The sequence below is a fragment of the Diadema antillarum genome, unplaced genomic scaffold (genome assembly GCF_040938485.1).
Source record: "Diadema antillarum isolate AM-2024a unplaced genomic scaffold, OU_Dant_1.0 seq00000100_RagTag, whole genome shotgun sequence".
NCBI classification, from domain to species: Eukaryota; Metazoa; Echinodermata; class Echinoidea; order Diadematoida; family Diadematidae; genus Diadema; species Diadema antillarum.
In genome coordinates this window covers 218,956-243,467 of record NW_027271188.1, presented here as the reverse complement: position 1 = coordinate 243,467, position 24,512 = coordinate 218,956, and the positions used below count along the sequence as shown (strand labels likewise).

The 24,512-nt window shown below is 35.7% G+C and overlaps 1 protein-coding gene and 1 long non-coding RNA gene across 2 annotated transcripts in view; one reads left to right on the top strand and one right to left on the bottom strand.

The window, feature by feature from the left end:
* The first annotated feature begins 13,535 nt into the window (after window positions 1-13,535).
* Window positions 13,536-24,512, top strand: part of LOC139726797 (epididymis-specific alpha-mannosidase-like) — a 29,468-nt gene continuing 18,491 nt past the window's right edge. The window contains exons 1-2 of the mRNA XM_071637788.1: window positions 13,536-13,718; window positions 15,030-15,170. Of these exons, the coding sequence (XP_071493889.1) occupies window positions 13,536-13,718; window positions 15,030-15,170 (324 nt within the window). The remainder of the gene's footprint in view (window positions 13,719-15,029; window positions 15,171-24,512) is intronic.
* LOC139726836 (uncharacterized) lies at window positions 18,615-24,338 on the bottom strand. Its single transcript, XR_011710719.1, has 5 exons — window positions 23,680-24,338; window positions 21,755-21,898; window positions 21,045-21,151; window positions 20,479-20,627; window positions 18,615-19,533 (listed from the first exon to the last, which is right to left on the bottom strand). It is a non-coding gene; the product is annotated as an uncharacterized lncRNA (long non-coding RNA).

The following is a 24,512-nucleotide window of genomic DNA, read 5'->3' as shown; positions in this document are numbered from 1 at the left end:
AAGTGCTAAACTTGGAAGAATCAGACTCATGACATGCTTTACAACAATCCACATTTCTCTGTGACCGCTTAACCAAATTGAACGGGGTCTTCTGCAAAATTGCCCACATTTTTTTTTTTTTTTGGGGGGGGGGGGGGGGGGGGGGAATACGGTACAGTGTATGAGAACCATCTTGATGTAGTCTACAAAACACGTGCTGAAATGGCGCTGCTGGGTAGCGCGCTGGATTGCCGCCTGGTAGTAAATGTACGTGTTTGAAGCGTAATTGATCTCTAGGAAAAGTTTTTAATAGAAATCTGTGGTTTGAAGTCAGAAACCATAGATAATCATGGGAAACAGAGGCCTAGTGACAGCTGCTACCCGCTCATTTTTTATAGAGGGATAATGAAAATTTTGCATCGATTGTTTGTGGAATTTAAGTGACTGTTCAGCATGCTTTTTAAACTTATTTGATTGGTGAAACATGAATTATATCTTGCTCATGAGATCACTGTTTTCATTTTCCTTTTGTTTAAAACATTTCTAGTCGCCATGTGAATCAGTCGACATAAGCTCATAAAGCCCACTTCATTGTAACACGTTAGGAACGTAATCGAATCTCTATATAGCTGGACAATCATGCTTTCAAATGTAGACTTCTTGATCACCCATGTCTTTGCCCATTTTAAAATCTCTAAGACCGACATATTTGGCAAAATGCGGAATTCTATTTAGGGGTATGTGCCATTTTGCCTGAATAGGCGTACGAATTATTATGGACCGAAAGAGTCGCCAATTTGTATTGTTCTGACACGTAGACGCGGTCAAGAAAATATTCTAGAATTCAATAATAATTCACACGTATCGGCAAATGGTTGGCTAATAATCTTCACTAGTTATGCAGCTTATTGGAAACCATCAAAAGAAAATAATGTTTTCATCATAGGCTAGGTATTAAAGAAAACCAGTCCGTAAAACTACAGCGACCAATCAGCCATCGGTCACCTCTCGGTCGTTTGCCACCCAAACGTTATCGATGCAGCATCAGAAAGAAAAAAAAAATCCATAACGGCGATCAGTGCAATCGCCGAACGATGATAACCAATTGCCGACTTAAACTATTGTTCAACCTCTGATAACCTACTGCTCATCAGTGACTAAAGAGGTTTTACACAAGGGTCGGAGAACTATCTTCACTTTTGTGTAATCAGGAATTTACTATAACATCTACAGATGAACAAATGAGATCGGAACGATTGTGCTGTTAAAATAAAACATGAACTTGAAAACATCCTCTTGAGCCACAAAAGTGGTTTTGTTTTAAGAATGCTTCATTGCAGGATGAGAACGTATGAATTCTAAAAAAAAAAATCTCAGTGCGCAATCAAAAAATAGATATAGTCAATGCTATATCATGACTCTATGAATCCATTAAGTATTTGGGGATTATGGTGAAAGAATTATCAACTTTTGATTAGTAAATTGTCACCTCTGAATTTCACTGCATTTCCTACTTTGGAGAATGTGAAAACTGGTTGAAATCATTGCGTAGTTCCTATCTCTTCATTCTACCAAGAATTTGACATTAAAGGCTGTTCTAGCTCAGTGAATAAGACTTCCAATCAAGATTTCTTTTATATCGTGTATACAATTATGTAGGCAAAACACTTTATAGCATCATTGCCTTGCGTCGTTCGTCGGGACGTTATGCCGTTGGTCCCGTGCAGAAGTTAAGGCTTGATTATTTACAGCATGCAGTGCTTCTTAAGAGGTCTCGTAAAGACATATCAAATCGTTTTAATATCTCTATGCAAATTCAATATATTGTACTCCAGAATTTCCGCCCTCAAAAACGTGCTTCACACAACTTTTAAGTCAGAAGAGGTGAATTCTTATATGTATATGTATATACACTGTAAAAAATGCGACATGCGACATGTTTATGAACTAAACACAGCGTTAAAAATCTAAACACTTTGTTTAACATCTAAACACCCGGTGTGTATAGCACGTGTAAAGTATTGAGAGTTAAAGTGTTTAGCTTGGAGTGTTTAGTTGGAGTGTTTATTCTGGTCACGCTATGTTAATCTCAATATGTCCATATATATTATGGAGAAGTGTTGGAAATGGCGTGTGAATTGCAATTTCGTAGTTTCCTTTTATCACGAGAAAGTGGAAACTGTTACGACATCAAGATGCACTATGAAATAATTCATGTTTTAGGCCTTTCATGGAAATGCCTAATCAATAAGGAAAAAGGATAACCTAAAAATATGTAATACAACTGTAATAAATTTAAATTTTTGTTTCGCATGTACAGTCCTATATTTTAACTGCTAGAAAAAAAATGGTAGTCGCCTTTGTTAATGATTTCGTTCATGGTTTAGGGCATTACCCAAATGTTTGTTGGTTAGGCCTAAACACTTCTACTGTCAGGGTAAACAGACGCGTTTACATTTAGAACGCCTCGTAAACACGTTCTAAACACCGCACATGTTTAACATAAACACTGTGATACTCGTACTCTACAAGTCAGCAGCGCATGTGACATGACGGCCGCGGCCGGCCACAACGCACGCAGTGGTGCCCTGTGCGTGCGCTTCTAGCGCACACTCGTGCTATGCATAAATCATGACCATAATCAATGTACAATTGGCGGGAAAGGAGATGTGCGCGTACGTACCTGTACGGATAGATCTGTCTGATTGGCTGGCTGGTGCTGCCCTAGCAGCGTGATGTGCGTAAGCCTACAGTACGTGCGCATTTGTTCTAGGCTTGGTATCGTCCACTACACTGTACAATACGACTCGATCGACAGCACTGACTGTTAACGTTGTACTGCATAAAGGAGCGGATCTAGCTAAGATGGCGTCGAAGCGATAAAGTTCCAGCCTGGCCGGTCTGCATGAAAGCGGTAAGTCTGCTAAGTCTGCTAAGTCGGTGAATAACAAGATTTATTGCAAAATTGCCCTCGTGTAATGTAGAACTGTAGTAGGCGTAGAAATAGGCTACGCCCTTAAAGATTTTGCTCGTTTGTTTTAGTTTTCTATTTCTAAATCTAACGTTAGAACGGGGAACGCTCTAACTGTAACGTGTTAGTGTTGTTAACGTTACAATCAATACAATAGGCCTACACTCTACAGATTACCGGTACCGTAGTTATGGGTAAACTCGGCCAAGCGGGCAAACTCACTGTATCTTTAATTTTACGAAGTTATGAAGTATCTTTCATGTGAATGACGATGAGTCAGTGACTAGACTCTATATTTTGAGTGAAATGGCGTCGAAGCGATAAAGTTCCAGCCTGGCCGGTCTGCATGAAAGCGGTAAGTCTGCTAAGTCTGCTAAGTCGGTGAATAACAAGATTTATTGCAAAATTGCCCTCGTGTAATGTAGAACTGTAGTAGGCGTAGAAATAGGCTACGCCCTTAAAGATTTTGCTCGTTTGTTTTAGTTTTCTATTTCTAAATCTAACGTTAGAACGGGGAACGCTCTAACTGTAACGTGTTAGTGTTGTTAACGTTACAATCAATACAATAGGCCTACACTCTACAGATTACCGGTACCGTAGTTATGGGTAAACTCGGCCAAGCGGGCAAACTCACTGTATCTTTAATTTTACGAAGTTATGAAGTATCTTTCATGTGAATGACGATGAGTTAGTGACTAGACTCTATATTTTGAGTGAAATTCAGTTTTATTCCCTGTAAATTCTTCATAACTCAACAGGTGGTGAAAATTGAATGTAAAGCCCATTAGGATGTCTTGGAAAGGGATGCCGATGGCACCAAAGTGGGTGACGATGATGTCCTGACGACTGTATAAATTCTGCAAGACATTACCTCTGCTGGCAGAGAACGAGGCATGGTGCAGTCAGCAGAGTAAATCAACTGGGGATAGTACATCACTGTATACTACCAATGTGGAAAGTGGAAATCAAGTAAGTAGTCTACTCAAAATTGCAGAGCCAAATCAATGAATATTATGTACTTAAAGGGCATGTAAATGAGTTTCTATGAAATGCAGATTTTAGATGCTTTAAGTTCTTCTATTTGTTTGTTTGGGTTTTTTTTTTTTTTTTTTTTTTGGGGGGGGGGGAATTACCTACTCCTGACTCCTGAATCCAATCCATTAGCTAAAATAAATATGGAAAATTTATTTATTGCAAATTGCAAATACTGTTGAAAGTGTAAATTACAGATGTGAAAATCTTCACCCAAGAGACAAAGGATACAGTAATGGTCGTAACTCTGCTTGATAATGATGATGAATAAGAAAGAATCAACAGTAACAACAAAAAGACTTGAATTATTTCCAGAAAATTCAGCAAAGTAAGTAAAACTGACGCAAGACACTAAGTGCTAATGTGATGAAGGGATTCTGTCATTCCTTTTCATTTGAACTTGCTTATGGATTCAGTCAACTTCTTTGCTATCCATTCATTTTCAGAATCTATGGGAGCAGTTAAGTCCATTGTATTGCAAAGCCACCTGATTTGTTTTCCTTGTGTAATCATTTCTTTTTACCAGCACCAGTACGTCATGGAAGAATTGATCAGGGATCACGCCAAACCTGTCTGGATTAGACTGAAAGATGCATGCGCTTACTTCTATACAACCCGTCTAAAAGTGCAAACATCTGAGGATTACAAGGACATCGCAAGATATACTGATATACAGTATATCTATAGGCCTACATGCCATATGAAGGAAATGAACCATGGATACCGGTAATAATTTTGAATGTTAATAATCTTTTTCCCGCTAGCCATGTGATGTCTCACATCGTCATGATGCACTACAGACCTATTAGGAGGCATCCCACCTGTTAGAGCAACCTTTCTATTGTTTTTTTTTTCTTCACTGACAGTGTGCATCTAAACCTGTATACTAGAATAAAGTAAATCATATGGAGGATGATAGGGTTTTGTATGCGATGGGGCTTCAGTTCTCCTTGTGTGTGTAAATGCGTGTGTGTATTACATAATGACGAACCTCTAAAGAAATATGAAGGTAGGGGGCCTATATAATTCGAAGATGAATTCAATGCTTTTTTGATGAAAATTGGTTTTGAAATGGCAGGGATATCCAAAACAAAGCGATTCTATTGTCCTCTGTGCTTACGATAATGGTCACCTGCATTCTTATTGCTCATAGATATGTGTAATTGTCTTTTTTTTTAACAGCTGGTACGTAAAATTGTAATTTTATCTAATATGTAAAGACACTCTCTCGAAATCGTTTTGCACTATTAAGAAAAACAGTTTTATTCACTTCATTTTATTCATTAACCAATGTCCTTGTAATTCACTGTTACGATATTACTCAAGAACTTTGTTCGATTGGCTTTCTGTTATATTCTTGTGCAAAAAGGAATATAAAAATCAAAACAAATCAAATCAAAATATCAGCCATTTCATTTTTTTCCCCCTAAGGTGCTTCCAATACAATCAGCAGATATTGGACGCAAATAAGAGGCCAGTAGTTGCATTTGTTTGGAATTCTTTGCAATTTTCTTGTAGACCTGATAGGAAATACAGTATCCGGTAGTTAATATTTTCTTTCTGAGATATTCTTGAAATCGGTGACATGGAGAGAAGTATTAGAAATGTAGTACAACATGTATGAAGAATAGGGAGGAGTCTTGCAACTGACTGACAAATTGACAAGGGAGGAGTCTTGCTGATCACATCGCGTGTTCATGACAGCCTTGCATACCCTCCCGCCTCCAGTTGCAATGCTTTATTTTTTCTTTGTTCATATCCTCTTGTCTTTACCAAAAATTCTGCTGTGTCGAGATTGAAAGTAGCCCTCCATACCATGATTATGTGGAGTATGATGAGACTGATTAGACTCTAATAGACTATTCATGTATACCCATTGAGTTTGACTTCTTTCTCCAAGGTTCTAGCAACGTAGAAGTTTTTTCTCACTCACCCCTTGATATCCACTAACATTCTAATATTTCTCTCAAAATAGCAAAAGTGAAAAATCCATACAGTACTGTTAGCCTACATGTACTTTCAGTGATCGTCGCAGTGAAAAGAACAATATCATGTATGTATTTAAGTTCCATTATTGGTACTGATCAGGGAGTGCAGATGTTCACCACAGGCTAAATACAGTGAAAACCTTTTTTTTTTTTTTTTTTTTGGTCTCTTTATGACGGAGTGCATCATCTACACTCCCTGATCAGTACCAATACGACCATAGTGTTGTGCATGGTATAATTTGCCGTGAGCCTAATCTGGTTCGGGTACACCCCAAAGCACTTTGCCAATAATTGATGCAATCTTTAAGGTCGGCATGTATTTGTTCACAGACTGCAGTTATGTTCCTGGAGGTGTTACATACATGTCAAGCTTCCGAAGCGTCGAGTTGCAATTCACAATCAACAAGTTTATTAGTTTGTTTTACAATACTGTGAATAAGTTCTGAATACAGTAGAAAGACGGCAATTCTTGAAAGTAGGCCAAGAATTACATTACATTTTTTTCTCCAAAATGAGTTGTGTGCCATTTCCTTCATATACAAATTTTACTATGTGTATAGGAGAGAATTTCATTTACGTCTTCGTGTACAGGCCAGTGACTCCCAGGTATCTTGCATTAACTCAGTATGGTGTCGTATAGCAAAACATGGCAATATTTAAAGGGGAAATCCAGTCCAAATACATGTTAGTCTGATAAGAAAGAGTGAAATACATGTATCAAGAGTTCATTGGTAAAATTTTGATCGAAATCGGATGTAAAATAAGGAAGTTATGACATTTTGAAGTTTCGCTAATTTTTGAGGAAACAGTTCTTGAATGGTTGATATGAATATGCAAATGGCAACGTGGGCATGTCATTCCCTCACAACTTACTTAATTTCAAGTTTTTCATTCAAACGCAATTATTCCCAAGGCTCAAGTCCTGATATACCTAACTGATCACTTTTCTGAAGTTATTCAACCAGCAATACCATAATGTTTCACATTTCATTGACATAAACATTGAATTTCATCATTTTTTTTTTTTGTATACGATCAATGAAAAATTGTGAGGTTATGGCATGGTCAACTCACTTATTTGCATATTCATATCCACTTTTAACTACTTTGCAGAAATTAGCAAAACTTCAAAATTTTATAACTTCCTTATTTTTCATCCGATTTCATTCAAATTTTTACTGTTAAACGTTACTCTTCTTTATCAGACTATCTTATTTATTGGACTCGATTTCCCCTTTAAAGGATTTTAACTTACTAATATTGTTCATTAGATATTGCCCAAGTTTGACTGATGTTTTGATAACTTGCATTCAGAGAATTGCTTTTGCCTCTTGTAGCCAAAATGTTTGTGAAAGCTAACCCAGGTCTTCCCTGGTATTATGCGATGTAAGTGTGCTGATGATTTGGTACATACTGGGTAAATTCTATATAATGTTATGCGTTTATCCCATTCCATGCACACACAAAAAAAAAAAAAATGTGGAAACAATCCACTGTACACTAATAAATACATGGGAATTAACATGCATGATGATGTCTCATTTAAACACGTATAAATTAGCATGTATGAATGTATGATGTGTAAACATGTCTCGTATAAACACGTGGAAATTACCATGTATGATGTGTAAACATGTCTCATATAAACACTCAGCATGTATAAGGTGTAAACATGTATCATATAAACACTGAGAAATTGCGATGTTTAATATGTAAACATGTCACATGTTTAGTGTATGCAATTTTGTGATCGATCTAAAAATCAGACATGTGTTCTGAGAATAAACACTAAAATGGCAAATAAACATGTCGCAGTGTTTTTAATCTGTCACAGCGAATAAACATGTCGCAGTGTTTACATAGTAAACAGTGCGTCATGTTTATTTTTTGGTTCAGTGTTTAGATCTTAAACATTGTGGGTGATTATGTGACTGTGCGGTGTTTAGTATTTAAACACTGTGAGTGATTATGGTGTAAACGTTTGGTGTTTAGGCTATAAACAGAGCAGGTGTTTAGTTTTTAAACATCAGAACCGTTTAAAACATAAACATGTGTGTGTGATAAACACCTAGGGTGTGCTGAAAATAAACACAGCATGTGTTTAGTTTCTAAACATGTTTAATATATAAACGCGTCGCAGTGTTTTTAAACTGTCACAGAAAAGTGTTTAGTTAGGTGTTTAGAAACTAAACAAATTTTTTACAGTGTATATATATATATATATATTTCATTTTTAAGTGAAGAACATAGGGATTATCACAATTTGTACACCACAATCAAACGAACTTTCTGAGTTGTCGAAAGGGAAAGTGGAAATGATGACTTTAATGGCGATACTGGATGACTAAACTAATTTTCATTACAATTTACAATTGTACATAAAGCAGTTAATAAAGCCGACGAGTAAATGATGGGTTGAAATCCGATTAAAATGTGATTGCTATAAGTAATGTCATAAGTGCTTTTTAGGTTTTAAATATAATCATCAAACAGTCAATTTGAGTGTCATGATGCTTGGGATGATACCTCTTAACAACTCTTCCATCGAAATGAGCATGAGTATAATATAGACGGTATTTGAACTGAGATTTTTGCAATAGATAGGGAGCGTAAATATCAAAAATATCATCGCAGTATTATAATCGATAAAACTCTAAAAACAACTTTATGTGATTTTTCTTCCTTTCCACTTCCAAGCAGGAAAACTAGTGAAGATTTACTAACTCATCCAAACAGGATTCATGAAAGGATGGCATCATCGCCCTAATCAATTTCCAATTTATACGGATGTGACTTTAACACTGTTTCACGAAATATGTCACTCTAAATTCACATAACATTCAAATTGTTTGATAATGTCCAATTTTAAACGTGTATGACTGTCCTTAACTGTATTTTCATTTTATTTCATTTCGTTCTATTTTCATATTTCTGAAAAAAAAATACATGAGATAAAACAAAGTAGAATGATGCATGACATCACTTTGGTCAATAATCATATAGAGCATAATTAATCATTAAGATGCTAATTATTGTTATCGTACGAGTATTATATTATCAATAGCTGCTTCTTTTATATAAATTTATTTCATTTCATTAATTTTCATTTTCAATGAAGAATATGAGTGTACAATATACAATGTAGGCTATATCATGAAAAAAGCAGTATACATATTCAAACTATATCAAAATATGATATAAACACACAACAAATTGTACAGCCAAGACGCATATTTACTAATTAACTTTATCGAGATTTGAGGGAAACTTACCATGTATGATGAGCAGTATGTGCAACAGAGGCCGCCAGCAATTCTTTGATTTTACCACCATGCCTGTAGCAGAGAAGTCCGATATGAAAATCTCACATACCATCACCAAAAAGGATATTGCCCCTTTTTTCAAAGAAAAACTCCAGGTATCACTGACAATTTTCCATCTCCCCCAAAAAAATGCCGAGCCGGAGGAAGAGCACACGCCCTCCAAAGCCTGATGGTTGGTACTAACTTCGATTTTGCGGCACTGTTCTGACACCTCTGAATCCAATGAAAACCAGTCCGTAAAACTACAGCGACCAATCAGCCATCGGTCACCTCTCGGTCGTTTGCCACCCAAACGTTATCGATGCAGCATCAGAAAGAAAAAAAAAATCCATAACGGCGATCAGTGCAATCGCCGAACGATGATAACCAATTGCCGACTTAAACTATTGTTCAACCTCTGATAACCTACTGCTCATCAGTAGCTAAAGAGGTTTTACACAAGGGTCGGAGAACTATCTTCACTTTTGTGTAATCAGGAATTTACTATAACATCTACAGATGAACAAATGAGATCGGAACGATTGTGCTGTTAAAATAAAACATGAACTTGAAAACATCCTCTTGAGCCACAAAAGTGGTTTTGTTTTAAGAATGCTTCATTGCAGGATGAGAACGTATGAATTCTAAAAAAAAAAAATCTCAGTGCGCAATCAAAAAATAGATATAGTCAATGCTATATCATGACTCTATGAATCCATTAAGTATTTGGGGATTATGGTGAAAGAATTATCAACTTTTGATTAGTAAATTGTCACCTCTGAATTTCACTGCATTTCCTACTTTGGAGAATGTGAAAACTGGTTGAAATCATTGCGTAGTTCCTATCTCTTCATTCTACCAAGAATTTGACATTAAAGGCTGTTCTAGCTCAGTGGATAAGACTTCCAATCAAGATTTCTTTTATATCGTGTATACAATTATGTAGGCAAAACACATTAGCCTCATTGCCTTGTGTAGTTCGTCGGGACGTTATGCCGTTGGTCCCGTGCAGAAGTCGCTTGACTATTTATAGCATTCAGTGGTTCTTAAGAGGTCTCGTAAAGACATATCAAATCGTTTTAATATCTTTATTCAAATTCAATATATATTGTACTCCAAAATTTCCGCTCGCAAGAACGTGCTTCACACAACTTTTAAGTCAGAAGAGGTGAATTCTTATATGTATTTATATATATATATATCTTTTTTTTTAAAGTGAAGAACATAGGGATTATCACAATTTGTACAACACAATCAAACGACCTTTCTGAGTTGTCGAAAGGGAAAGTGGAAATGATGACTTTAATGGCGATAGTGGATGACTAAACTAATTTTCATTACAATTTACAATTGTACGTAAAGCATTTAATAAAGCCGACGAGTAAATGATGGGTTAGAATCCGATTAAAATGTGATTGCTAAGTAATGTCATACGTCTTTTTTAGATTTTACATATAATCATCAAACAGTCAATCTGATTGTCATGATGCTTCCCCAATTAGATGATATGAGATGTTTCCTCCTAACAACTCTTCCATCGAATTGAGCATGAGTATAATATAGACGGTATTTGAACTGAGATTTTTGCAATAGATAGGGAGCGTAAATATCAAAAATATCATCGCAGTATTCAATAATTAATAAAAACTCTAAAAACAACTTTATGTGATTTTTCTTCCTTTCCACTTCCAAGCAGGAAAACTAGTGAAGATTTACTAACTCATCCAAACAGGATTCATGAAAGGATGGCATCATTGCCCCAATCAATTTCCAATTTATACGGATGTGAATTTAACACTGTTTCACGAAATATGTCATTCTAAATTCACATAACATTCAAATTGTTTGATAATGTCCGATTTTAAACGTGTATGACTGTCCTTAACTGTATTTTCATTTTATTTCATTTCGTTCTATTTTCATATTTCTTAAAAAAATACATGAGATAAAACAAAGTAGAATGATGCATGACATCACTTTGGTCAATGATCATAGAGCATAATTAATTATTAAGATGCTAATTATTGTTATCGTACGAGTATTATATTATAAACAGCTGCTTCTTTTATATAAATTTATTTCATTTCATTCATTTTCATTTTCAACGAAGATTATGAGTGTACAATACACAATGTATATCATGAACAAAAGCAGCATACATATTCAAACTGTATCAAAATATGATATAAACACACAACAATTTGTAAAGCCAAGACGCATATTTACTGATTAACTATATCGAGATTTGAGGGAAACTTACCATGTATGATGAGAAGTATGTGCAACAGAGGCCGCCAGCAATTCTTTGATTTTACCACCATGCCTGTAGCAGAGAAGTCCGATATGAAAATCTCACATACCCTCACCGAGAAGGATATTGGCATAAGTATTTAAAGTTTTTGCCCTTTTTCAAAGAAAAACTCCAGGTATCACTGACAATTTTCCATCTCCCCCAAAAAAATGCCGAGCCGGAGGAAGAGCACACGCCCTCCAAAGTCTGATGGTTGGTACTAACTTCGATTTTGCGGCACTGTTCCGACACCTCTTAATCCAGTGAAAAAGACATCTCATCCGAATAGACTTACTAACCCTACCTTGTGAGTGTCCATCCATATCAATTTGCCTAATGACATGATTGTGATTGTTCACTCACGTGCTAAATAAAGGTCATATGAGAAAGGGATAACGCTATTCATGGGGGTGAAAGAAGGAGAGGTTCAGAGAGATGAACGAAATCACTTCCCCTACGATATAAGTAATTGAGAAGTTAGGGTTTTTGTGTTGTTGGTTTTTTTTTGGGGGGGGGGAATTTTAGATTTTAAAAAATCACGTTTATGTTCATAATGATAATCACGACGATAAACAGGATCACGATAATAATCATAACAGTAATGACATTAATGATAGCACAGAAGCACTGCTACAACTAATATTACTGATGATAATGATAATAATCATTATCACCAGTATCATCTTCATCTTAATCATCATAATAACTGTTGTTATCAAAATGGTAACATAGCTCGAAGATGAGCACCAAGATGAAATCTGGAAGACATGGAACGACATGCCGAATATCTACTAATTCATACCGAATATCCCTCCGCGGAAGCCAAACAGTCATTGACTTTGGTATTGGCAAATACATCTTTATCACAATTATTATACAAATATGAAACAGTGTTGATAGCCAACCAAAACAAAGTACTAATTTGAATTCTAATATACGAACGTTACACCCGCAATCTCATTTTAAACCTGTCTATCAAGATTTGAAACTTCTTAATTTTATAGTGAGCTTCTGCAGTACAGTATCATTATATGTATCAGTATCTACCAATGTGTCAGCTCATAATATATCATAATATCTCATAATTCAGAACACTTCTGCATCATTGCATATTCATCTACTTAAGGGCACAGTTTCCACAAGTTCTTTACTTTTGGAGAAGTGCCCCTAAAATGTTCAAAATTGTCCCATTATATACCTTATGTGTATTGTTGCTGTAAATAAATGTCATTGATGCACGTCACGCGACTGACACCCACAAGTCATACAGCCCGTGAGACACTGGGCGAACGAGGCCCACGAGTCCAACACCAGGCGAAACAAAAAGGGCCCACAGGACCGACAGTACTTCACTGGGCTCAATGTACGCAGCGTCGGTCTCGTGAGCCTTTTCTTTTGTCTAGTGTCGGACTCGTAGAGCTTATTTTCCTAATGTCATGCTCATGGGCCCCATGTGCCTACATAGTGTCGAGCTGGTGGGCCTTGTTTTGTATAGTGTCGAGCTCCTGGGTTGTATGACTCGTGGCCTGTATGGCTCAGGGACCCTTTTTGCAACGTCGAACTCATGGGCCGTATGACTCATTTGCTGTCGGGCTAGTGGGATGACCCCTCACTTTCCAGAGAAATATTGCTTCTCAACGCTCAAATGGAAGACAACCAACAAAAACAACACTAAAGTTATAAAGCAGTAAGTAATCTCAAAAGGTGTGAGTGTTCAAACAACTATGACGTCGCAGTACACTTTGATTGATACCTGTGACGCTTATCAGATAATTGGCAAAATGTTTTTGTCTCAGACTTTGATCTTTAATCCTCCAGACCCATTGTCTATAGCTGTCTACATAGTAAATGTTAATTGTGCCGTGAAACACTGATTTGATATACCATTCACAATTAAAGTATTGTTCAGAACAATTCCTGTAACTTGTATTTGGAGAACATTTTCATCGGACGCTATTGTTGCTCAATGAAACATGACGGCTTCTGGTCCGAAGAGGATAGCATTTGTCGTATTGTGGAGTGTGTGCCTTGGTTCTTCAGTTGTCATTGCAAGAACGGTTGAATCTCCCAATGCCGAGGCTGCTACTACCAGCAATCTTGAAGTCTTCGTGGTTCCACATAGTCATATGGATGTGGGATGGGTTTACACAGTAGCGGTAGGCACACAATGTCATATCCTCGGTTGTTAATTCGAATGCATAAAATGTACATCAGAATAGTGGTTCAGTTCAAGGATAGATAGTTTGTTCGAGTAATCTCTCCATTGATTGATTGATTGATTGATGATACTGATTAACTGACCACCTCATACACTGACTGCCGTCACCTTGTAGGCTTTTTAACATTTGTGACAGCGACACGCAGCTACAGGTTAGTAGCGGAAGGACACACTGAGAACCAGTAGACCTATTCGTAATTCGAAAATAAAAGAAGTCAATCTTGTAGAGTGTACTTGGCATGCATTATGTAAATTTGAATGAATTAAAAAAAAATGGATGAAAAACTCTAAAGCATAGGAATTTGAAGACAGAATCCTACCAATGAAGGTCATGGTAGTTTTTCCTTTGTAAACTCTGCAATTACAGCTAACCAGTTTTTCACAATATCTAATGCGTTGTGAGCATTGAGGAGACAGTTTCTTTATATATGGGTATTAATCACGCCTGCAGGGAGGGGCCACAGAATGGGGGGTAAGATATGTACACTCTTTTTTTTTTTAATTCTTTATTCGAATTTCGTTCAATTTCATATCACAAAATTCACGTTCACAGAAACAAATACAAAGCATTACTGATTATACAAAGACAAAATGCATTATACACACACACCGACAACACACACACACACAGACACACACACACACACACACACACACACAAACCCACACACACACACTCTTTCGGCTCAAAAAAAAATTTTTTTTTGAGGGGGGAGTGAAGAAAAAAAAAGCTGACTTCCCAGCTAGACATTCTTCACATCAAACAAGGGAGAGGGAGGAGGGGGGGGGGGGGAGAGGGAGGAGGGGGAGGAGAGGGGAAAAGGTAGAATTTGCCATTGAATTAACCAACATAATCGAGCACAATCTCCCTCCCCCCCCCCCCCCCCCCGGTTGCAGCAACGCCGTCATTGACGTGTATTGGGAGTGAACGTGACCGTGACTTCCAGATTCAACGGGACAGTCTGGGTAATGATCTAAACACCCTGTTAACATAGTTACCCTGTTAACGTAGCACTCAGTGGGAACGAATTTAACCTTAACGTAGATTATGTTTGACTGGATATGAGATTCGAAAACAATATATTTGTATTATATATATATTTGTCTGTATATTTACGTTATCGTCAGCTCTTTTTCATACCTTCTTAATTTTCTCTTCTGTTCAAAAATTGCGTGTGTATATATATATATATAGTAATTTGCAAATTATAATTTTTCTTCCATTAAATGTTCGATGAATTATCCCCAGGAGAGCATGCATGCCTATGCGGCTAATGTGTACACGACGGTGATCCAAGAACTCACCCGAAGTACGAACCGACGCTTCATCGCTGTCGAGCAGGAATTCTTTCGCCTGTGGTGGAACGACGTGGCTACAGACAAACAAAAGGTGCTAAGTAACGTAATTATTTCTTTCATGTTAATCCTTCGTGTTAATCACATTAAGCTAAAAAATGATGTTACCCGAATGATAATATGTAAACATGTATTCATTCGTTCATTTCATTTCATTTCATTTCATTTCCGACAAATGTATGATATATAAATATTATATATATATATTAATATATATATATACATATATATATATATATATTAATATATATATATATATATATATATATATTAATATATATATATATATATATATATATATATAATATAAGAATTTTCCACGTGTTGGACTTCGAATGTTATAATTATAAGAAGAATGAGTCTCAAATACGCCATCTGCAGATCCAACAAGAAGTTAGATCTACAGATGGCGTATTTGAGACTCATTCTTCTTATAATTATAATATATATATATATGTATATATATATATATATATGTATATATATATATATATATATATATATATATATACATATTATATGATTCATGGAAATAGTACAATCACAGTTATGCCGGAAAGTGAAAGAAGTTGTGACATGGCCTTCCAATCATCACCATGTACCTCTGTAACTTTGAAAACTACTTTACCTACTCTGATTCGAGGGAGACACTGAGACTTACGCCTACGTGTGTCTTTCTCATGCTATCTCTCTCTATATATGTATCTATCTATTAGTAGGCCAGCCAAGACGATTTTTTTTACTTTGGACGGCAAAATTTGTTAATGCTAAGTTTTCCAGCTGAAAGTCTTGCAAAAATAGTCAAGTTTAGCGTACGGCCGGATGTCAAGCGCGTTTTTGCCGAAAAATGTCTTTTTTAGCACAAAATTTGAAAGAATGTAAAAAATCACGATTTTTATTTTTTTACCGAAATAAGTAATGGTTGATAAGTACCTTTCAAACTAGAAATGTGTTATCTTCCATTTCAAGTTTAGAACCTGACTAATATGCATTTGAATGTAGAATTTTTACACGCACATATATGGCGCAATGAAACATAAAAACTTGATTTACTCAAAATTGTACTTTGTAAAATCTACCAATATTTCAAAGTTTTTTTAAACTACCTAAATCAATCTATTCAAAAGTTTTTATTATTCCGAAATATAATATATATTCTGATATCTTTTGCAGCAAAGAAATTACAAGATAAGGCGAAAGATAACTCGTTTTATGTTATCCTAAATGGGACGATGTATTTTTACCGGACGCGCATTTTGAATGAAAAATCGAATGTATAGCGTAAGCCCATATATATTGTACATGGTATAGTGCGTGTAGGTATTTATCTTACATAATTGGCGAAGTCAATGGACAGGTTGGATAGCTGACTGCAAAACCCTTTGTGGCACCTTGATATGACTGAAATGTGCTTCTTCCCCACCCCCCCCCCAAAAAAAAAATAAAAAAAATAAAATCAGTAGTGTTGTTACCATGGCAACTGATCATTAGGTCACTCCCTGAAAATTTCAAATATTCATAATTGTAAAACGTACGAAAGTGTTGAAACATTTTGTGTGTGTGTGAAAAATGTGTCAATCTAACTAATCTATGTTTAACAATGAAACCTAAGAGTTATATAAAATTGTTTACTATGTTCGGAAATGGTTGTCATGGAAACCGTGATAACAAATCACATGTTACTGGGAAAAATTACGATACCAAATCTCCCATCCTGCATACTCACCCCTTCCCCCGAGAATGCTTTGGAATTCGTAATGCTATATAGTTTGCATTCTCAGGGAAACGGAGCCCTGCAAGGGATAGGCACGAAATCACTTTTAGTTTTGTTATGTTCTAAGGCGAGGTGTTTGCATTTTATTTTGATTTATTCTCCCGCAGAAGACTTATACTAAATGTTTCTTTTATGATGGTTGATTGTTGACATGAACGTTGTTTGGAACGCACACTTAGTCGGCGACATAAAAATGTTATTATGTATCCAGGATTTGTGTGAAAAAGTAAGGCAAATATCACCCTCAAAAGAGAAAATAAGAAGCGAAAAGGAACTGTGAGTAGAAGTGAAATGCGTACAATGCAATAACAGCTTTATTTCCCCTTCCCATCATTAAGTCGGTTATATCATCGAGTCTATATTGCAGATTATATTAATCCTTGGCCAAGTTCTATGTCCTTGGAGCAGACATGTAACAACTTGTTTGTTTGCAATTCGATTTTTTTCTATATTATCACAAATTTGTGAAAAAAAAAATCATTTCAGTTATCACCAACACTCTAAATTCCCAGTCAACCAACAAAACGTACTACACAATGTGCACACGCCCGCAACCACCGTCTCAAACAGCGTTCACGAATGAAATACAGTAAACAGTAAACGAGGCAATTTCTCTTTTTTAAAGCAATGATTTGCCATTAGCGTACATTTACTAGAATAGCAGCACTTGACATCTATGTTGCTGGTTACCAAAATGCTGATTAGAATACCATACACAGTAAGAACATGCTTGAATCCTGCAAAATATATATAATTATTTCTCTTCAACAGTATTTCGTTTTGAAAGGTAAAGAACCTCAGTCTCCATTTGTGGACATCTAAAAACAAACAAAAAAAATCCATCTGAAAGCAATTTTCTTAAATGATTAAAAGCTTTAGAAAAGAATGAGTCCTCAGTGAAAATGTCTTTCATGAACAAATCTCTGTGATATACATCAAAAGAGTTTGAAAAACAATACAAATTGCACTGACTACATTAACTGCATTGACAGCCTCAATTTTTTTTTAATGTGACATATACTATAATGTGTCCAGCATCACAAACGTTACACCAGTTAGAAAAACAAAATGTTCTCTTTAAGCAATATTTCAATATCTCTATCTTTTTAAAAATTTGTGGTTACATATCCTAGCTAATTATGACTGTACGCTGTTGCATTGAACTTTCGTCAATGTACAACTAAATTAGAATGGTGACTGCCAAAATTTTTAAAAATCTACTTTTAGTCTGATATTATTTTTGTGTTCTGCAGACCAGTGTGATAAGGTATCTGTACTGAATACTCGTCTCTCAATGAAGAAAAAAAAATCACCTCTCCAAAATGCATGGTACCGGTATTTCCCTCTAATACTTTCCCTCATTCCAAGTACCAGAATACATTGCTGGGGCCCTGAATAGCTAACATATATTACAGTATTACCAACATCATGACAATTATGGCACATGTGAAAGAAAACCTGGCAAAACATACATCTTGACCAGTACATTTTCTTTTCACTACTTCTTGTACTTGGCGTTTGGATTGAAACATTTTACTTATGTTCGTTCCTTTAAGCTACATACTATTCTTTTATATCTTAAACTAGAAAAGAAAAAAACATGCTCTATGCTATTTCCCTTCAGATTCACCAACTGTTACTTTGTGAAATTTTCTCTTTTTAAGCACTTCAACGTGCAGTTTTTTTTTCTGACTAACATGTCACATATTTTCCTCCATCTGATGAAGAAAGGCAAAGTTCACTTCCCTTTTGTTGCCCCCCCCCCCATAAAAACAAAAACAAAAGACATTCCAATCTGACAGGATTAAAATGTTGGCGTTTGGGCTTCAAAGGAAATAACAGGATCAATTTCCATGAACTACTAGTATGCGGCTTGTAACTGTGAGTCTCAAAGGCATGGTATAGTTTTGGTTGAGATGGAGATTCAGACTTTAACTTTTTGTAAGCAAATAAAAACAACTTATGAAATATGAAAGAGCATCAAATTCTTAGAGTAATTTGAAGTTTGTTTGATTAAAGTTCTTGGTTTTGAAACGGCCGAGAAATTTTTTTTAAAAGTGACACAGAATGATAATAATTAGAAGTGGGTGCCACCTTTATTAGGACCTCTTTGTTTTTGTACATCTCAGCCTTTTCAAAACCAATTTTTAACAAATAAATTTGGAATTCCTCTTGGTATTGTTTACTCTTTAATATTTCGTAACAGGGTTCTCATTATTTTACAAAATCTCCATATCAGCCCCCATCTCAACCAAAAGTAGGCCATCCCTCATCCCTTTATGCTGCCATCAAAATTGGAAGTAGATCTACATCAAATCATATTGTAAATGCTCTTTGCCAAGTAGTGTTGTGCACATTTTGATATCAGGTCTTGTTTTACTTCATCACTAAGGGAAAAAAAAGAAAAAAAAAGATTAGAAAAGAAGCATTTAATCTGGATTAGTAGAAATGTCTAATATATACACATGTCTTTTTTATATTCAACTTCTATAATAGTTCTGAAAGCACATTGTGATTATATTTGAGAAGTTTAGATGGATGCATTCCACATGTAAGTTCAGGTTCTGATGACATCCTTCATACGGAATCTGGATGCGGACCGGATAGCCTGGCAGGGTTGTTTCTGGAGAGAGACAGAGAGAGAGAGAGAGAGAAAGAATGGTGTATCTGTCTTTACTTGATGAGGAAAGTGACATGGGAATTTTAATCTTTGGTGAAGACACAGTGACATATAGGCTAATAAAGACATACGGTTACTTGATTTCCTCTATATGTAGTGTTTCCTTGAAACTGTAAAGTATATTATTTTATACAGTAGATCCTAATTGTAGCAATTTAACCGTGAGTACACGATGAAATATAAAATGTAGGAAACTTTCATGATCCAAATATCCAATTCTTTCCATTAAGCTTTTTATTCCATTCAGAAGAATTTCAAGGTAGTGCTTGCCTGATACTGCAACTGGATACATTCAACACTTTCGTGCATATAATGTCCCTGTGACCTTTCACATCAATACCCTCATAACTAATCAAAGTCAAATTGCTTAGAGGTTATGGTAACTTTGCCATCCGAAGGTAAATATAATGTCATGGTAGCAATGCTCTACAGTCAATAAAAATCAGGGTTTCCCTGTAATTTACAATCAGCAGCAAAATCACAACAATAACTAAAATGCTACTTGTACAAGGCTCAGCAGGTAATCATCTCTTCTGTATAAAACCAAAGTTGAAGATGATCTGCTGAGTAAATGTTAAGTTATTGCAAGATGAGAATAGGACAGATGTGCGTGTGAATGATGACTGCAACAACATAAAAACTCCTGCAACCATCTTTGACAGAGGCTAAAAAAAAAATAATAATCAGCGTTAATTCATGTAAATCTTCGTTGTTGGAGTGATTGACTACATGCATATGCAGTACTGCATTCATTTAGCACAACATGCGTTAATTTTCTGCCCAATGAACGATCGACAGTCAAAAATTTGGTCAAGATGTCAAAGGCTTGACAAAATATTCCAACATATTTGGGGTTTACATTTTACATGTACATGTATTATTGCTTACCTCCCACATTTCCTTTCGAAATAGAGTGCAGGATGCACAGATTAGAGGTTGGTAGTCAGGACATCTCTCTCTTTCTTTTTTTTCTCTCTCTCTCTTGTCCGTAGTTGGCTGTGGTTTGCAGGGTCCATTTTGTCCACTTTGTGCTAATTCTGGTCGAAAATACAATTAACAAAAACTTAAATAAGTTATCATTTTTATGAGTGAAACAGGATAATCATACTGCAACATAAACAAACACATTCATCATGAATTAGAATTAATCATCACGATCTCATGAATCCCTTAGTATGAGATTTTGGATCTTCAGGTCACTGTCAACATTAATTTGTCTTACATGTAATACATTAATCATGTCATTGTTATTATCATCTTTGATGCTCTAAAGCCATATCTTACTGAAAATGAATTATGTAGGATGGAAGTCATCTTGACACCTGTAATTCCTGTACACAAATATTTGATTGTATCATGCTCTCATTTGTATGTGGATTAGGATATGATTTCCTTGCATAAATCGATTTGTATTCATGAGATGATATTCCTAATTTCAAATCGATGACACTTACTTCTGAGCTGGAAAGGGCATTCACATCGCAGTCAAGACATCTTTCTATCTCCCCCTCACTCTAGTGGATGTGATCTCAAACTCAGCATGTCCATTTGTTGGTGACACCTTGATAAAAATAAAGAACAATACATCACAGCATATCACCCTTACGTCATACTTAACGCAACATAATAACAATGGAAAGTTAATTGATCTGTGACTACAGACGTATTTTCATTTGTGCACACATTAAACACTTGTGCCAATTGACATGGTTGAGAAATATTTCATTACATATAATATCTTACTTGATTACATTTATGTTTGATTTTTATATGATCTCATCTTCAGTAGATAGAATACCGTTCTTTCATATGATCCTCTACAATAGAACATGCAATGAATTTACAAGAAAACAAGAATACACATCCGATCATAGATTTGCTCCCCTTATTATATAAATGGAGATACACGTGTATAAGATTATTCTCCTCTCTTTGTTTGCAAAGTATTTGTACACTGCATTGTAATGCAACTGTCAAAGCGAAAACATGCTTGTTACAATTTATTCAAATGGAATAGGAATATTTGATACTCAATGTATTTAGATTTGGCATTATTTTCAACTGGGCACTGAAGTGATACATTTGATAATCAAACACTTAGTAAGTTAGTATTTAAAAGATATTTCAAATTAGACCGCTATTTAAGACATTTACCGTTTCTTACCTTCTGGTTGTTCTGCAATTTGTTGCAGGTAGAAAGAGCTCAGTCTTTACAATTAGATTTTGGCAAGTCAGAATAGGCATATGTCTCTCTCTTTGGTGAAGTTTGAAGACAAGACTCAGTCTGTCCACTTGTTGGTACATCTAGCTGAAAACAGAAATCAACATGACTCAAATGATTTTTTTTTTTCATCTTTAAAGCAGAGCATTATAAGCTAATAGTGAACAAAAAATAAAATCAATTTGAAATTTAATTGTTTTGAAAAGGCATCTTGACATTGACATAATTTTCTTTGTTTCCCATGCAAATCAATTATAACTAAAAATATATCTCTTTCATTAAGATGATTTTTTTTTTTTAGCTTTTCAAAAAGTTAAAAAAGAAGAAGATATTTAGGTTTCAGTGAGTCGGTATAAATGATCCATTAAAAATGTAATATTTACATTTTTTCAAATGAACCTTTATTCTTTGAGACATTAACATAAGAACTTGGTACTTATGAGTAAAGACATTTCTAAATAGTTTCTCTTTGACTAGATCTATTTGTAAACTAGAAGAGTACATGTAAATGATTCACAGATTAGGAGAGGTTGGCAGTCAGGACTGAACACTTTCTCTCTCTCTCTCTCTCTCTCTCTTTCAGGCATATTCGAATGGCAAGATCACTTGGTTGTAGACTCGCTTTTATATAAAACACCTAGGCCTAAATCCTAGACTCTTTTTCTGAACCCACAGGTCTACAAATACCAGAAAGAGTGGAATCAACCTTAGACCTCTGCTCTAGAGACTAATATTAGCCTAGATAATTCACGTTAGAGCTAATGTTAGGATCTTCTAATGTTAGATCTAACATGAACTTTTTGATCAAAGTTAGCCTACATATATAGTATAATTATTATGCATAGATTTTAGAACCTCTAGATGCCTAAACTTAGGTCTAGCTAGGCCTAGTAAGCTGGGTCTTTACAACAAAACTGCCTAGATATGAGTAGTAGATTACTAGAAACCTCTAACGTTAGGTAGAATCAGTGGCCCAGATCTTGACTAAGGTTAGACCTAGATCCTAATTCCAGACGCCAGCTATTTATGTTTCAGACCCCGGCCCTAGATTTTATATTGTAGGTCTAGTATATTACTATTAGACTCTAAACGTTGGTAGATCTACATCTACATCTTCTGTATAGTCTGCAGCCCCTTGCCCTGGACCTGGCTCTAGCCCTACAAATAGAAATACATCTAACCAGCGCAGTAACGTTAGTAGTAGTGGACCTGTACTGTCCACGTTATACAACTGCTAATGTGCTAACGTTAGGTGTTAAGTTCATTGTGATTATACTACTAGTGTCATAGGGCCTAGCCCGATTGAATTGTTTTGGCATAATAACAGGCGTAGCCGTACATTCTAGCACTAACACTAACATTCGTCGTTAGAGTAACACTACCCCTACTAGCTAGAATGTCTAACACTAACGTTAGTATTAACAGTTAGAGAAAGTGTATTACCGTTAGATAGATTAGACCTAACAGTAGACGAGGATTCAGTCCAACTGCATGTGATGAGGCCATAAATTACAAACCTAGATCGAACTAACAAGACACCTAAATCTAGACGTAGACCTAATGTTTGTTAGGCCTCTTTTCGCACCGTGTCAAGACGTGCTTTACGGAATAATCGCTGTTCCACTAACAAACACCGCCGGCACGGTCGGGTGGCGGCCCGGGGGTTGGTAGGCATGCCCGCGCCCACGGGATCGGTGCGAAATACAGTAATTAAAGACATCGGCCTAACGTAGTACTAGCGCTTGAACCTTGATATTAACCAAGTCTCAGATCAAAGTTGTATATCTAACTAATAGATCAAAACAGATTTTTAAGTTCCGTTATGCAGTGCAATAAGGAACTATGTATTTATTTACTAAGTTACTTACATTCGAAGGAAATAGTCCCTTTTCCAGTCACCACGTTTCCAACTCAACGACCGAAACATGCAGCTCTCGCGCGCGAGAGATTTTACCTGTATGTAGCTAGATCGTAGGGGTAGTGCGTGGTAGACGTACGCACACGTATTAAGTATTCGCGCGCACACAAGCTGCGCGGGGCTACTGGAAAATGCTCGGAAAATGCATTTTCTGAGTTCCTGCAAGTTCAGAGTTTTGATTAAAAGTAAAGATTTCTTCAAGAAAACTAGAAATAATATTGACACATTCAATTAAAGAAGCACTTGTAGTTTTATAAAACATTAAAGTACTTTTGGAAGATCATCTAATTAGCTTGGAAAAGCAAACTTTGCAGAACGTTAAGTAATCTGTGAATATTATTTCGAGAAAACAACACCCAAACATTTGAGAGCCCCATATATGGCTGTACAAAATGACTTTTTAAAATGCTAAGGAAACACATTTAAATTGCAATTTCATTAAAAGGGACAATTGAAACTCATGATCTTTCAAATATCAATTGAATGCAAGCAAAAAATAAAAATCGTGATTTTTGACATGCTTCTGAATTTTGTGCTAAAAATGACATTTTTCGGCAAAAACGCGCGTGACATCCGGCCGTACGCTATTCCTTAGTATTTTTGCAAGACTTTCAGTATGAGAACGGAGCATTAACAAAAAATGCCGTAGAATTCTTATCTAGAGCCTTTTTTTAGGTTTGGCTGGTCTACTATATGTATCTCTCCCTCACTCTCTCTATATCTCTATCTATCTCTATCTCTATCTATCTATCTATTTATTTGTCTCTATATATACATCCATAC